This window comes from Drosophila eugracilis, unplaced genomic scaffold (genome assembly GCF_018153835.1).
Source record: "Drosophila eugracilis isolate 14026-0451.02 unplaced genomic scaffold, ASM1815383v1 contig_2088, whole genome shotgun sequence".
NCBI lineage: Eukaryota > Metazoa > Arthropoda > Insecta > Diptera > Drosophilidae > Drosophila > Drosophila eugracilis.
Window position 1 is genome coordinate 7,381,055 of NW_024572964.1, and position 14,714 is coordinate 7,395,768.

The window sequence follows — 14,714 nt, forward strand, 5'->3', positions numbered from 1 at the left end:
TAGGCTATTGTGTGTGGTTGAATTAGTTGAATACTCAGGGTGGATAAGTAACAAACATTGTGTTATGTTATTGTATTATAAATATAAAAATGTTTTTACAGAAAATATGCATTAAATTATTATAGATTATAAAAAGTGTATTATAAGGGACCGTTAAAATATTTAACTAAATTACATTTTGAACTTACTGAGTCACCCTAACAAATAGTTTTCAGATGGGCTACAAGTTTGTTTCTTCTTTTTATTCACAACTGAACTGTAAAGCACAACGCAATGATAAAACTTAAAACGGTAATTTCTCTTGTTGTGTTAGTGTTTGTTTTTAAAACAGATTGTACAGAAGTTTGGTAAGGAAAATACTAACCCATTGAGAACAGTAATACAGCATTTTTATTTCAGTTTGAAAAATGATATACACGCATTGATTTTAGCCAGAGGAGGAAGCAAAGGCATTAAACTTAAAAATCTTGCTGAAGTTGGTGGCTTATCTTTGCTAGCTCGGACTATTATAACAATTAAAAATTCCACTTGTTTTAAACACATTTGGGTATCCACAGATGACAAAAGAATTGCCCTTGAAGCTCAGAAGTGTAAGTTTTGATATTTCTTTTATGATATTTAATATTACATTTACATTTTGTAGATGGGGCCATCGTACATCGTCGTCCTGAAAAATTCGCCCAAGACGATACTCCTTCAATTCATGCAATAACGGAGTTTTTAAATGTACATAGAAATATTCAAGACTTCGCCCTGTTTCAATGCACTTCCGTTTTTCTAAAAACTAAATATATTCAAGAAGCTGTCCAAAAATTTGAGTCACATGACTGTGTTTTTGCAGCCAAAAGGTGAAAAATTCTAAAAATTTAAATATAGCTTCTAGGATTATAATTTTTTTTTTACTATTTCAGATCACATTATTTACGCTGGAAAGTCGTTGACGATGAATTGATTCCAGCAGAGTTTGATTTAAATGCCAGGCCAAGACGTCAGGACTGGAAGGGTGATATAGTGGAAACAGGAATGTTTTATTTCTCAAGAAGACAACTGGTAAAAAGTGGGTTATTACAAAATAATAGGTAATATCCAGTCAAACTTCTAGTGTTTTTAAACTAATATTATCCCATTCTAGGTGCTCCATTGTAGAAATTGATGTCAAAGACGGTTTAGAAATTGACTCAAATCATGATCTTACTTTAGCTAAATACATTTTAAGTAGCGAAACGAAAACAGAATTATAAATTTATAAGTTATTTCCATTGTTTTTGATGTGCTCTTTAAATATTTGTTGAGCTTTTCATGTTAAAAGTAAATTAAAAAGTAAATTAAGTCTATTTTTTAAGGTTTAATTTTAATAGTCACCTTTAACATTGTTATTTTTTAATAGAGTCTGGGTAATGTCCTTTGGCGAATATTGTGAACCAGTTTAATTTGTTTCCATATTTGATTTGACAGATTTTGTGGGCCAGGCAATCACCGATGTATACCGACTGATACGCTTGGTGAAAAGACGTGGCACTAGAGCGGTGCTAGTGGGCCGCAGAATCAGGCATGTTCTTCCATATCGAGACAGATAAAAAGGGTTGTAGTTGGGATTGTTCCTCGCAGTAACAGCTCCGCCAATCGATCGAGGTGTCTTCTTGTTGTTTGGTTGATTATTTTGATCATTAGATGGCTCCAGGTTTGTCTGCTTCAGAATCTCCGGCTTCTTGTGATGTATATTAAGATTTGTTGTCTTTTCACAGGCTTTCAATACCTTTCCTCCTTTAGATGAGCACTGCCGTCGCTGATTTAGTTTAATAGGGCAGCTGACACATGGTGGTTGTTGCGATTGATACATCTGTTGATTGTTAAAGAATCCTAGGCAGTGGCAACAAGGATGATGAAATGATTGCATCCTATAGTGGGAGCACTGGTTGCATGTACACAACGGTTGGCAGGGGCAGCCGGAAATTTGAATATTTGGTTGCTGTTGCTGCAATGTACAATTCGAAGATGGTACCACGAAAGATGGTATCATTTGCGGACTGAATTGGCCACCTAATCCCATTGAAGAGTGTGGTTCTGCACTTGGTATAGGACAGCAGGATCCACAACTATTCAGGCAGCTATTTTGAAAGTTATCTGTTCTCAGCATGCAGCACTTGCTGTCTTGTAGCGGATTGTGAAACTGATTGCATCCATTGGGCATTGGAACTTGACAGACTTGAGGTTTCCTTGGCGGACAGCAATTTCTGCAGGTGCAGCAGGAACAATTTGATATGTTGCTCGAAGTGGCACTCAGGAATTGCTGGCAAGGAAATGCCACAGGACTTGTAGATGTTACTCCCGTTTGGGTCATGGGTAAGAAGCTGATAGTTACATATGGAGAATTGGTGGGTTGTTGCTGCTGTTGTAGGGTGTGATGATGCTGCAGATTTAGCTGTTCTTGCTGTTGAAGATGTTGATTCAGGGTCGGATGTGGCTGCTGTGTGTCCTTTTGACCAATCGAAAAATTACCACCTTTTGGTCTTATATCAAAAACCGATTGCGTTTTCTTATAATTTAAGTTGGAAATGACCTGGTCTGCCGTCAACAATGATACCTTTGGACCTAAGATTAGTGAATATTAGTGAATATCAACATATAGGTTAGTAATACCTTAATAGTAATTAATATATTACCTTTCTGAGTGCTATTATTGGCTGTTGGGTAATGAGGAGTTTTGTCTGTCTGGGATCCAGTATGGCAGCTAGTCTCAGAGTGCGAGGTCTGCTGAGTTTGGCATTGGACAGATTGGTCTGATTTTGCTTGCTCCAGATTCTGCTCAATACGATTTCGGGCACAAGCATCCTCAAGAACCACGAAAGATGGTCTGTTTGCTAAATCTTTATTACAGATCTTGATGAAGCTAGGCGACATTTTTGTGGTCTTCATTTCGTCTGGCGAATCAATATTATTTTTGATCTTCTCCAGACTGTTTTTGGGATCACTATCGATATCATTGGAATCTTCTTCTTTAAGCACTGCTATGGTAAAACGCTGCTTTTTGTTCGTTAATAGTGAGTTACCACTGCTTATTCCATCTGATGATACTTGGCAGTCGTTTTCTGGATTATGCGAATTAATTTCGATTACGCCATCACTTCCCACGGTGATCATAAAACTGCATTTGGCCACGGTTTCTCTAGTTGTCTTGGTTGTTTGCCCCAAAGATTCACTATCGCCTTGGGACTCCATTTTTGACTCTACTTATCTGGTATTTACCACGAATTTCGATGTTTTATTCGGGAGGTGTAGTTATTATTTTTCTAAAACATTTATTTATGTTTTTGGGTGACTAAATGGGAATGTCAATTTTGAAAGAACTTTAAATCGGACTCCACATATCATATCGAGCAATTTTATAACCTAGCAATCCTTAACACTCAACTCCATATAGTCAAGAATTCGTTCAGTATTTGTGGCTTAACATGTACAAAATTCAGATATCCCAAAGTTAGCCGCTTTAGGTGGTAAACATTGGGACCAAGTCGGAGTGTTAAAGATGTTCTGCACAGAGAGCTGTGAGCATGGATGCAATGCAACATCCTCTGGAAGATTGCTCTCCAGCGGAAATGAAAATGCCTCGCAGCCACCGCAGTTCAATATGTGCTGTGCCCCACAGTCGAGCAACGATGTGGCGAGCAAGTGCGAGATGGAGCCACCGCGGGTGGGAATGTGCTTGGTCACCGAATGTCCAGAGGGTCTGAAGTGGGTTAAGAATTTTACCTTCTACAAATTCTTTTATTTTTACTTATTTTCCCCCTCTTATTCAAATTCAGCATTGATTGCAACGTGCCTTTGCCCAACTCCTTTAATTTGGACGAGTACAGGAATCAGATGATTTGCTCTAGTTGTTGCCAGTTCAGTGGTGGCTTCGTGGATAGTTATGGCCCGCCACAGCAGGGGGCAATCAGTACCAGTCCGAATTCAAATCAAAATCAAAATCCGAAGCCCAGTCCTAACCAGTCGCCTGCTTGCAGCTTTCAGTGTCAGTGCTCAAACATTGGAGGAGCTTGCTCCGGGTATGATTCGCTCTCAGCTTCTAAGGCTCCCATGTGTCCTTTGCCAACACCAACAATGACTCAACGGCAAGAAGCACCGGTGATGGCTATGGCCCCACAAACTCGAGGACCTGCTTTAATGCCGCAAATTTTTTGCCTGTCATCACCCATTTCAGATGGCGGCTTGTATCAGCCGGATCATGCTCCTATTTATTTATGCAGCCTGATCCCAGTTTCTCAATCTTGGAATGTGTTGCCACTGCTCCAAGCGCAGCAATTGCCTCAGCGGCAGTTGATGACGAATCCTGCACAGGATTCACAGCTGCCGGCGCAGCAATTGTTGCGATGTGACATGCCCTTCACCCGCCTGCTCGCCGAACTTCGAAGAGATCGGGAAAGGTCAGGTTGCGAGTTCCAGATCCCACAGCCGTTGGCTATCCAACTTTATGCGCCCACGGTAAAGTTTGTGGATCAAGCACAACCGAGTCCCGTGAAGGCGGAGACCCGTGATCCACTAGAAACTCATTGTGCCCCACCAACAACTCCGCATCCATCAAGACCAAGAGCATCGTCCTCCTCCGTCGGTTTGTCCAGAGCTCGTTCAGACAGCCCGAAGCCCAGTCGATCCTGTATCCGGAATAAGGATATGTGGGCAAGTGGTGGTCCAACTACTAGCCACACCCCGTATCCTTCGGCCGCCCAACATGGAGCTGGCAATGTGTGCATGAAGTGCGGCAATTGCTGGCACTGTCCGCGATGCAATTGCTCGAATTGCTTCTGGCATCCCGGCTTGGGGCGAACTCCTCCGAGAGAAAGTAGATAAAACATTAGAATTCATCACCCGAAGAAAGTAATATTTGTAACTAATAAATAATATAATAAAAAGTAAAATTAGAAACTCTAAGGACTCCAAAACCTTTGATTTAAAATGTAAATGCAAAATTAAAATGCAAAGTATTTAAAAGAAATTTTTCAAAAAGCATTTTAGACTTTTTATTTAGTTTCAAATTTTTTTTGATAATAGATAAATATTCTCTTTTTAAAAAAAAATTAAAGAATTTCTACTTATATCACAAGTGGGTTCAAATCTTACTATTAAATTATCTATCAGCTCGGCTATTCATAAAATTTGCGACATAAGTGGCCATGACAGGGGTAATACCGAGATCGGCGTTTCTGGGCTCATGGGCTTGGGTAGCGGATGGAATGATTTGGGGATTTCTCTGTAATTGCAGGATCTCAGCTGCTGGTGGCAAAGGACAACCTCTCATTGGGGCAGGATATGGATCTAACGTTTGGTTGGCGGTTAGATGGCGATGCTTCACCTTTCTGGAAGTAGAACTAACTTCAGTCGAGGTCCTTCTATTGGACTGGGAATATGGAGGCGGTGGCAAGAGCAATCTTCTCTGCAGATCAACTGCTGTTGTCTGGGACTGGGCTGCAGGGTAATAATGCTGATTGCGATATGCATTTGTGCTCTGTTGATATACAATCGATTCTTGATACGAAGTTGGGTATATACTCGTATAGGGTGGTGTATTGTATAGGAATGAATGTTGCTGCATCATATATGGCTCTGAATTCGCCTGGTTTTCAAGGCCATTTGGATGATGCATGAAATGTTGCTGTTGAGGTTGCTGTTGATTTTGTTGCTGATATTGCTGCCATGAATAGGTATATGCTTTTTCTTCCTGCTGGCGCTGCAGGTCAGCAATTCTCAGCTCCAAAGTCCTTAAATCGGATCTTAGTTGACGTTGGAGCTGCACCTTATCCAACTTTAGTTTTGCCTCCACCTTCTTGAAGTGCTCAATTTTTAGCAGAAACAAACGGTTCTCCTCTGCATGCTGGCGTTCGCAGGTCATTCGTTCATCCAAGATCTTCTTTAAGGAGTTGCTTAGCTGATGCATTTGCTCCTTCTCCCGGCATTTGACCTCTTGATACATGACCCTCATTTGCTGCAGTTTATCCCCCGCCTCGTGCTGATGTTGCTGGTAAATAATTTCCTGTTGCTGGTGGTTTGATGAATAATTAAGTTGCTGTTGCAGATATTGCTGCTGAATTTGCAATTGTTGATTGTGAAATGATTCATTTGTGTAATTTACAACATTTTGTGGATTCCACTGAAGAGTTGGCTCATTGGCTACAGATACCTCAACAAACTGATGTTCTCTGAGATTTTGATTGACTCTATCGATGGCGTTGTTGTTACAATTAATGGAGTTATATACTTCCTCGTTGTGGAAATTCGGTTGGACAATGTGATGCATTAACTGCTGACGCAGAGCTGTTTGTCCAGGATCTTCAGGGGATCCAGATGTTATCGGAGTAATGATATTGGCAGGCATTTCAGTAACTTGCTGTTCAATTTCATGGGTTACCTGGGAAGAAGGGCAGAAGTAACTGATTGTAGCCGGTTGCTCTAACTGAGGCTTTATATCGGGGGGCTCTTCAATCTGTTCAGGGTTTCCAAATTCTTGGATATATTCTTGCGCTTGTTCTTCTATTCCCGTGAATTCCTGCTTGCACTCTGTGGGACTTATATCATTCGTTTCACAATAGCCCTCTTGAATATCAGGCTTCTCCTTGGAGTTCCACTGCTCCACAAATTCCCTCTTAATATTTTTGACTTCTCGTTCTGGATTGTGCCAGCTTAGATAGGGATAATGATGGCGTTTTGTGCTGCTGGTTCTTATCACACTTTCCCGCTGACTTTGAAGGTATTTCCGGTTTATCTCCTCCAGATCTTTGTTAGTCTCGGCCTCTTTCTTCACAAAATCAAATAAAAATATGCTCATTTCATTATCAGCCGTCAGTTGGTTTTTATCTCCACTTTCACCACCCAAATCTGGCATACTCAGGGGTAACTCATTTGAGTTTTGGGATTCCTCATCTTTGAACTCTTCCTGTTTAATACTAGCAGTGCATTCTATCGTTTCAGATTGATTATCGCGTTCTTTGGATGTAGAATGGCGAGCTTGCTTCATTTGTTTGGCCAAGTACCGTGCACGACCTGATCCCACGGGATATTTCAACATTCGAAGATGGTAATCCCTATTCTTGGTGTATCTACTTAGAGTCCTTGTGCGCTGCTGAAGCTCACTGCGAGCAAGTTCCTTGGGTATAAAGAGTAATTCGTTGGTAAATACACAGGCCCTGCGCTTTTTTGTTTCAGCTCTAAAAGAACAATTTTTTTTTTAAATATTAACCTTTAATAAATGTATAGTTTTGGTAAAACTTACATAGACAGCGAGTGCCGTTCTTCTAGAACTAGAGGTCTTGTTGTGTCCTCCCTCGTTGAACTACTTATATCCTCTTGATTTTTTTCCAGATCCTTGGGTTTGTTTTCTCTTTCCTCTTCGCTGTCAGGGTTTACCTCAACCTCTGTGTCATGGGCATGAGTTATAAGTAGATTTCTTTAAAATAATAACAAAGTTGTGAAAATAAACAATTTATAATTTTCTTTTGCTTTTCAATCATACCCTTCAGTAGCTTCCTGCTGCTTTTTCTTAGGTTGCGGTTCAGACTCAGGCACAAACTCGGATTCTGATTCGGACACGACCATGTCGTGCTAAGAACTGCCAGAAAGCAGCCTTCCGTTTCCCTACTATAAATGAAAATGTTGTATACAAAAGCCAAGTTTTTGTTTGGCTGTAGTATCGAATGGCAGGTTTAGTCTTTCCGATTGTGCGGAGTAATTAGTTTTGGACAGAAATGTGGCTCTGTAAATAGAAAATTGAGAGGGAAATTAAGTAAACATGGGAAAGTTTTTAACTTCGTAGGTAATATGATTTTTCATAGAATTTAAGATTAGAAAATTAGTTTAGCGAAAGTGGTAAAATAATAATAATTAAATATTAAAATATAGTAAAGACTCAACTTATACTTAAATAAAAAAAAAACTGAAATAGAAAAGATAGTTTTAATAGTTATTATTACCGCTAATATACTTTAAAAAATATTTTATAAATTTTTTAATGTTATATCTATATTTGTTACCCAAAAATGTGTCAATTTCTCTCTATGCATGCTTACTAGCTCACTATACATATGAAAATGAATCCAATATCCAGATATCAAAGCCCAGCATATTTTAGCCGCATTTGTAAACAGGAATCGGACTAATCAACAAACAAATCTCCATTAGTCGACAACCCTTTTTCTACAGGATTTGGCGGTGTGCTTAGATTTCGTGTTTTGGGCTCCTCGATGTCGCGACGAAATCCAATGCCGGTGGATAACCGAGCCGCGCAAGTGTTGAGTTGCACATCCGAAAAGTGAATGAGTGGGAATGCAAATGAAATTTGCTAATAATACGAGAATTACATGGCCAGCAGGGCGATAAAAAAGTTCAGACCCCCAAGCTCCTGACTGGCAATTATGGGGCATTTAAGGGGCAGAAAGAGCGCTACCCGATGGTTCGCACAACAGATATCACTGGACAGATATAGCTTCTGGCATTACCTATCCACCTGAACTAAACCCACCCCGTTTATAATTCTGACCGGCCGCATAACCTGGGTCAACCTGGACACACTAAGTACACTAAGGACACGTCAGCGGCGGTCATGTGAATGTGACGTGGCCACAATTCAATTCCCTCGCATATAATTGGAATTATAACTTTATTTTTAAACGCCGGACTGCCTGAAATGCCGGTGCATATCACAGGGTCACCAATATATTGGTAACCAAGGGAGTTGTATACGATTCTGTTTGGACTTCAAATTACATTTATAATTTCAATTTACTTTGAGGATAATGGCTTTTTACCAGGATAACAATGTTGTTTCAAAGAACCGTTAGCATGATAAATATTTGGTTAATTTATTTAGTAATATATTTTTGTGTTACTAAAAAATTAGTTGTATATCTATGATAGCCATATTAATATAGAGTATCTTGAAATCGTTTTGACCTTCCAAAGACTTTCTTTCCATATTATTGTTGTATAATTGTATATTATAAAGTGTTTGATTAATAATGCAGCACCTTAAGATTGCGATTGAAATTAAATATGGCTTCTATATGCATATAACTAATTGATATAATTGTTTAATTTTTAAATTTTTAATTTGCAATTTTGAAAATGGAATTTGAATGTTTGCGCTCAATTCTACTACTTTTAAACTAGTTCCAAATAATGTCCAAGAACTGGTTCTATCGATAAAAGAAATAACAAGTTATCGCTATTTGGCATTTTTAGTGTATTTTTAGCAGCAGAAAGAAAAGGCAAAACAAAATAAGCGAATAAAAACACAAATTCCGAATTATAATGGATAAACTAACGACAATAAGTGCAACACTTTTCATGGCAGCCGATGTGTTTGCTATTGTGAGTCTGGCCCTGCCGGATTGGATAATTACGGAGTCCGGAACGGGTAAATACGGACCTTACGGATAACACGGAAGTGGCAGGTGTTGGACTTAAGAAAACCATAATATTTCCAGGTGACATTCGGTTGGGCTTAATGTGGACCTGCATGACTCTGTATAATCGACCCCAGGTGTGCTACACTCCCGATCTGCAACCGGAATGGCTGATTGCTTTGATCTGCATATTCGTGGGCTGCATCTGCGTTACCACCACCGTAATTTTACTAGCCTCATCCTCCTGCAACCGGAATGTTATTCCCTATGCCCGCTGGGTGGGCTTTACGGCCATGGTGCTGTTCTGCATGGCAGCTGTTGTCTTTCCTCTAGGATTCCACGTAGAGGAAATTGGAGGGCAGGCCTATCAGCTGCCCAATACCTTCAAGATCGGCATATCCTACATCATGTTCGTTTTGGCACTCTGGATAACCGTGGTCTCCGAACTATTTGCCGGCAAGGTGTGTCTGCCGCATTTCTAGAGACGAGACGTGGGCATTGCTAGATTCCTGATTTCCTTTGCAGTTTGCTCTGTGATTTGTTATACATTTTGTTTTTCCCTGATTTTTCTAGCCCTTAAACCATAGAGTCAAATTGTAGCTCTATATCTTAGTTATAAGTGTGTATCTCGCATCCGAGCTGGAAACTCGAAAATAACTGTCGCGAACGAATCTCAAAACTTATTATTTTGCTAAACTGAAGTACCTATCGAATCTTTTTGTGTTTCTAAAACCCATTTTATCTTAACTAAAAGATAATTCTTAGTTGATGTAATGCAGTATTTCAGCTCAAATATCAAGATCTTGTGTATCGATTAATTTTCATAATTAAGGTTAGTTTTAAGGCCATTTACTTAGTACAATTTTGTTATATGAATATACATTTAGTAATTTAAAAGAAGAAAAAGTGTTTTTGTGTGCCAATTTGTCATATCAGGAATCAAATTTTCCCTAGATCAGATTGCATTTATATTTAGATTGGAAGTCTTAAATTACCAACTTTTAATTGTAAAAGAATTTTTGTATAACACTTGATTAAAATTTATCTATAATGTTTTTTGATATCGTTTTAGTTAGGAGTAAGGGTTAGTTGTCGTGAAAACTTTAGTTTAATCTGAATTTAACACAAGTGTATTAATTTATTAACATTAAAAGTCCATGGGTAAAATTTACACTAAACTTACAAAATTTCCACATGTACTAATTAATATTTCAACAGAAGAACCATCAAAGGCTTATTAAAATCGTAAACATTTTTTATTGAAACACAAAAAAAAGTAATGGAGCGAGGAAGACACTGCCACTTCGAAGGTCGCGACGGCAACTGAAAGTCAAGGCAGACTTGAGTTTGGATCTCTTCGGAGTCTCGTGGTCTGAGAATGCGTCGTGTTTATATACACATGGCTATCTGAGATCCGAGAATGCTGACCAAGCTCCTTTGCGAACCAATTCTAACAACGACTGTGACATACGAGCCGCGATGTGATGTGGCTGGGGTACACTGCTGACCCCAGCAGCATTTAAGATCCGCCGGGACTTTGTTGTTTTAGCAAAATGCTTACAAAATTTTGTTTGTAAACTGAGATTGCCACGGAGATTGCTCATCAAATATATAAATAAAATCCTTTCAATTTCGAATACTTTTTATGCAGAGAAGTTTAGCTGTCAAGACTATCTTAAATACTGAGTTTGTGGTCGCCGGAATTCCGTATACTTTACTTACTCGCTGGCGGATCAGTTTCACATTGATGCCCTGATTGATGGAGTTTCTTATAGATAAGATTGCCCTACACTTGACTTTGAGCTAAGAGTTCGAAATCGGAGAACGTTGTAAAGAAATGTCTATACTTACAAAAAATTGTATATATTTTTAGAATATATAAATAAGTAAACACTATTTATTTGAATACATCATAATAGTTTATTGATTTCCTTTATTTATCTTTTAATAAAAATCAATGAAATTGTTTAATAATATCAAATATTGTTCAATGAATCTACTTTAAGAACTACTGCAGCGTGTTTAGAGAGTGCTCACAAACATTTTATATAATTATTGTATATTCCAGCATAGATATTTCAAAAAACAGTTTCGAAATCTTGGGAGTTTGATTGAAATCCATTGGGGGATACAATTTGCACATCGAAGCAGGTCAGTTTTGATCGGAGGTATTGTGTAATTTGTTGGGATATGTTAGGTACACACGATGCGGTTGTTGAGCTTAGATTTGTCTTTAAAAGTAGTTCGCTTTGGTGGCTTTCTTTTCTTATATAGTTATATACATAAATTTATCAAAATATCATGTAGTGAATAGTTCAGTAACAGTAAAAAACATTTGAGTAAAAAAATATATAGAGTTTTTAATTGATTCTTTTTATAGAATATTTAACTAGTGTCGTTTAACAGAAATAGTATAGTTTTAACAAATTGATTTATATAGTGCTCGAAATGGAGAGGATAGCGATAGAAACATATCTTGAGAGTTTTAGATAAGAATTTAACAGAGCAGTTAGTAAATAGATATGTTTTTTTTTTGGCTATATTAATTTATTGTTGGTTAATTTTTGGGCTAGGGTGGGCTAATTTGCATTTCTTTGTCTATAATAAATTGTTTTTAATTCGAATCGTATATAATTATTCGCTGTTTAAGTGATGGCTACGCATAAGATTAGCTAACAAATTGTACGAAATAGTCAATAACATTTAAATTCTAATAGCTAACTAAAAAACAAATTGTTGCTAACAAATACTTAACATGTGCGTGTGATGAGCAACGTACTTTTAAATGCTTGCAAATTCATTAAAACTAAAATGATAAGCTCAAAATAAATAACAAGATGCTTTGAAGTGACTTTTGGCCTAGGCTACGTGTACATGATCATAAATATCCATTAAATAGTATCAACAGCAATTGGGTGATTTACAATTTCCCATCGAAAGGTGTCTTTACAAAGTAGGTGACTAGATTGCCCTTGCCCTTGACATAGGTCAGACCCCGGCATTCGCACTCATAACCAGCAGCCATCAATATCTTTGCCGTGTTTTCCGTTGTCTAGGGAGATAGTAATTCGGGTTAGGCTTATGGTTTCATGATTTGGGTTTTCAAAAACCACTCACCTGAAGCCGCCCCATTACGCCACATGAGTCCATCCGTGAGGCCACATTAACTGTGTTACTCCAGATATCGTACTGCGGTTTCTGAGCGCCAATCACGCCGGCAATCACGGGACCATGATTGAGTCCGATGCGAAGACGGAAACGTTGGAAGGACTCGCGATTAATCGAATCCAATATGGACATCAAAGCAATCGCAAACTCAACCAATATGACCACGTTGTGCTCCTCCGTTCGCTTCTCATCCTTAAGAAGAGAAAAATAAAAAAAGAAGAAATAAGTTAGTCCCGATTCGATTTAGACCTCATTGCCCTCTTCCTAGGAATCCTCCGCCCCTTCGGATTCAGCTAATCCCAAATCCCTGCCCCCCAGTTCGACCCTCATTTGGCGACCCTTTTTTTTATTGCCTTCTCTTTGGCCTTTGTTGAGCCAATGTGATTTGATTCCCTCTTTGTTTGGTAGTTGTAAAAATTTAATTAAAGTGCTAAGCAGCGATTAAAAGGCATTTGAACAGTAAATAACATTCGGTCGATTGGGATTTGTTCGAAGGGAAAGGGGCAAAAGTTTGAAATTTAAACTGAATTCCGGATTTTTTTCGTTTTTTTTTTCGTTTTGATTGAATTGGAAACATTTAATTTGAACCTGATGGTGTCCGATATTGTTGGCCAATTGATAAATCATTTTGAGCAGGGAATGTGAAAACTTTAAGGAGAACAACTTTAAAGACTTACCGCAAAGCTACGCGACTAGTTTGGACAAACAAGTCAGGAAGTTAAATACAGGATTAGTGAAAGCATTGTAAAGATACGAATTAGACAAGATAGGGAGATATTATTGCGAGCTTCTTAAGGCACATTTCACTTACGGTAGCGCCATCTTCCTTGCCGGGTCTCAGTCCCGAGGCACACATATAGGTGCTGGCTATAGTTTTAATCTTTTCGATTCCACTAAACTTTGGCTTTAAGAGTAACTGAAAGTAATAGAGAGTTTTGATATATTTTGTGGTAGGAACGTTAGTACATGAAAATCAACTGCTACCTTATCAAAGTCACAAATGATTTCGTTCAACAGGCGCAGGCATTCCAGGCCCTGTTTATTGACATCCGTCTCGTCATAGAACTCCTTGTAGTTGGGAATGGAGGCGAACATCACGGCCACGCAGGAGTAGCTCTCGTGGTATAGCTCTGTGGAGCGTTCCAGGTGCAGGAAATGGGTGGCCACGTGGGCCGGCAGGATATTCTCCAGCAGAATCTGAAAAAAAAAAAATCCATTTCCAATTAGCATGAAATTGCTTTTATGTTCTCTTTAATATTATTGTTGTTCATACCTTGTTGATGCCACGCATGGTTTCCACCTCCTCCTGCTCCACCTTCAACTTGGCCTTCCACAGGAAATCAGTGCGAGCCACATATTCACCCTGGCGATCTAGGGTATGGAGCACTAGAATAATCACCAAGAGCAGCAGGAATCCCTTGATCTCCAGGGGTAAACTGATAAAGGAAATTATTATTAATATATGATCCATATATTAACTAGTATCTTACCCTTTTTCGTTCATATGTAGGTTGTACTGCTCGAACAGATCGCTGTAACCAAGAACTGTGACCTGAGCGATTACAGCCACTAGCATGGCAATGAGCTTAAGGATAAAACCAGATCGCAAAAAGGCAGAAATTGCTGCCAAACTAATGGCACAGCAATAGAGAAACACTGGGGCAATGGGTATGGCACGGGCGATATCCAACGGCTGCATTTCCTCAAAAGTGGCGTTCAAGAAATCACTTGATAAATTGCTGGCAAAGATAATGGTGGCATTAGGTATTGGCTCATTTTTTACACTTTCTGGCACCGTAAAGTTGATCTGAAATAGAAATTTTATGAAAAGTTTATAATTCTGTTGGGTTTTTAAGAAAGTCCTAGATAAACTTACCACACTGAATACTGCACAGGAGGAGATGAGGATGTTGACTACGACGAACATGGCCAGTCGCAAATACCGACTGCTGGCCACCACCTGTCCAGGGCCGTTTCTCTCCGTTGTCGAGGTATGGACATCCGGCACGGACATGTTGCTCAGATAGAGGAACAGGGCCAGGGACATAAAGCTGGCCAAGAGGGATCCAAGTAGGGCCAGGTTTCTGGGCGTGACAAGGCGAAGCAAGGGGAATATAAAAAGAACGAGGATGAGTCGACGGGTTCGTTAATGCG

The 14,714-nt window shown here is 39.0% G+C and overlaps 6 protein-coding genes across 9 annotated transcripts in view; 3 read left to right on the forward strand and 3 right to left on the reverse strand.

Annotated features, from left to right (window-relative positions):
* Positions 1-266: 266 nt before the first annotated feature.
* On the forward strand, positions 267-1,412 carry LOC108108247 (N-acylneuraminate cytidylyltransferase A). Its single transcript, XM_017216218.1, has 5 exons — positions 267-347; positions 400-590; positions 644-848; positions 912-1,079; positions 1,133-1,412. Exons 1-5 carry the CDS (start codon positions 274-276, stop codon positions 1,239-1,241), a joined length of 747 nt encoding a protein of 248 aa, XP_017071707.1. The 5' UTR covers positions 267-273; the 3' UTR covers positions 1,242-1,412.
* Positions 1,331-3,313, reverse strand: LOC108107578. Its single transcript, XM_017215138.1, has 2 exons — positions 2,664-3,313; positions 1,331-2,592 (listed from the first exon to the last, which is right to left on the reverse strand). The coding sequence occupies exons 1-2, from the start codon at positions 3,217-3,219 to the stop codon at positions 1,427-1,429; spliced, it is 1,722 nt and encodes a 573-aa protein (XP_017070627.1). The 5' UTR covers positions 3,220-3,313; the 3' UTR covers positions 1,331-1,426.
* Positions 3,314-3,428: 115 nt separating this feature from the next.
* On the forward strand, positions 3,429-4,929 carry LOC108107660. Its single transcript, XM_017215247.1, has 2 exons — positions 3,429-3,732; positions 3,804-4,929. Exons 1-2 carry the CDS (start codon positions 3,527-3,529, stop codon positions 4,846-4,848), a joined length of 1,251 nt encoding a protein of 416 aa, XP_017070736.1. The 5' UTR covers positions 3,429-3,526; the 3' UTR covers positions 4,849-4,929.
* Positions 4,930-5,125: 196 nt separating this feature from the next.
* On the reverse strand, positions 5,126-7,587 carry LOC108107543 (putative mediator of RNA polymerase II transcription subunit 26). Its single transcript, XM_017215084.1, has 3 exons — positions 7,505-7,587; positions 7,265-7,438; positions 5,126-7,199 (listed from the first exon to the last, which is right to left on the reverse strand). Exons 1-3 carry the CDS (start codon positions 7,585-7,587, stop codon positions 5,126-5,128), a joined length of 2,331 nt encoding a protein of 776 aa, XP_017070573.1.
* Positions 7,588-9,224: 1,637 nt separating this feature from the next.
* LOC108107888 (uncharacterized protein C16orf52 homolog A) lies at positions 9,225-10,447 on the forward strand. Its single transcript, XM_017215681.2, has 2 exons — positions 9,225-9,403; positions 9,474-10,447. Exons 1-2 carry the CDS (start codon positions 9,298-9,300, stop codon positions 9,872-9,874), a joined length of 507 nt encoding a protein of 168 aa, XP_017071170.1. The 5' UTR covers positions 9,225-9,297; the 3' UTR covers positions 9,875-10,447.
* A 1,285-nt stretch (positions 10,448-11,732) lies between these two features.
* LOC108107887 (adenylate cyclase type 2) overlaps positions 11,733-14,714 on the reverse strand; it is a 37,843-nt gene continuing 34,861 nt past the window's right edge. For 2 of the 4 annotated variants that reach the window (XM_017215678.1, XM_017215677.1), the window contains exons 14-21: positions 14,437-14,644; positions 14,051-14,367; positions 13,834-13,996; positions 13,545-13,757; positions 13,372-13,476; positions 13,238-13,252; positions 12,510-12,752; positions 11,733-12,444 (exon numbers count right to left, since the gene is read on the reverse strand). In XM_017215678.1, the coding sequence (XP_017071167.1) occupies positions 12,313-12,444; positions 12,510-12,752; positions 13,238-13,252; positions 13,372-13,476; positions 13,545-13,757; positions 13,834-13,996; positions 14,051-14,367; positions 14,437-14,644 (1,396 nt within the window). In that variant the 3' untranslated portion in view covers positions 11,733-12,312. Of the gene's footprint in view, positions 12,445-12,509; positions 12,753-13,237; positions 13,253-13,371; positions 13,477-13,544; positions 13,758-13,833; positions 13,997-14,050; positions 14,368-14,436; positions 14,645-14,714 lie in introns of those variants that run through there. The other 2 variants (XM_017215679.1, XM_017215680.1) reach the window with 2 other exon arrangements.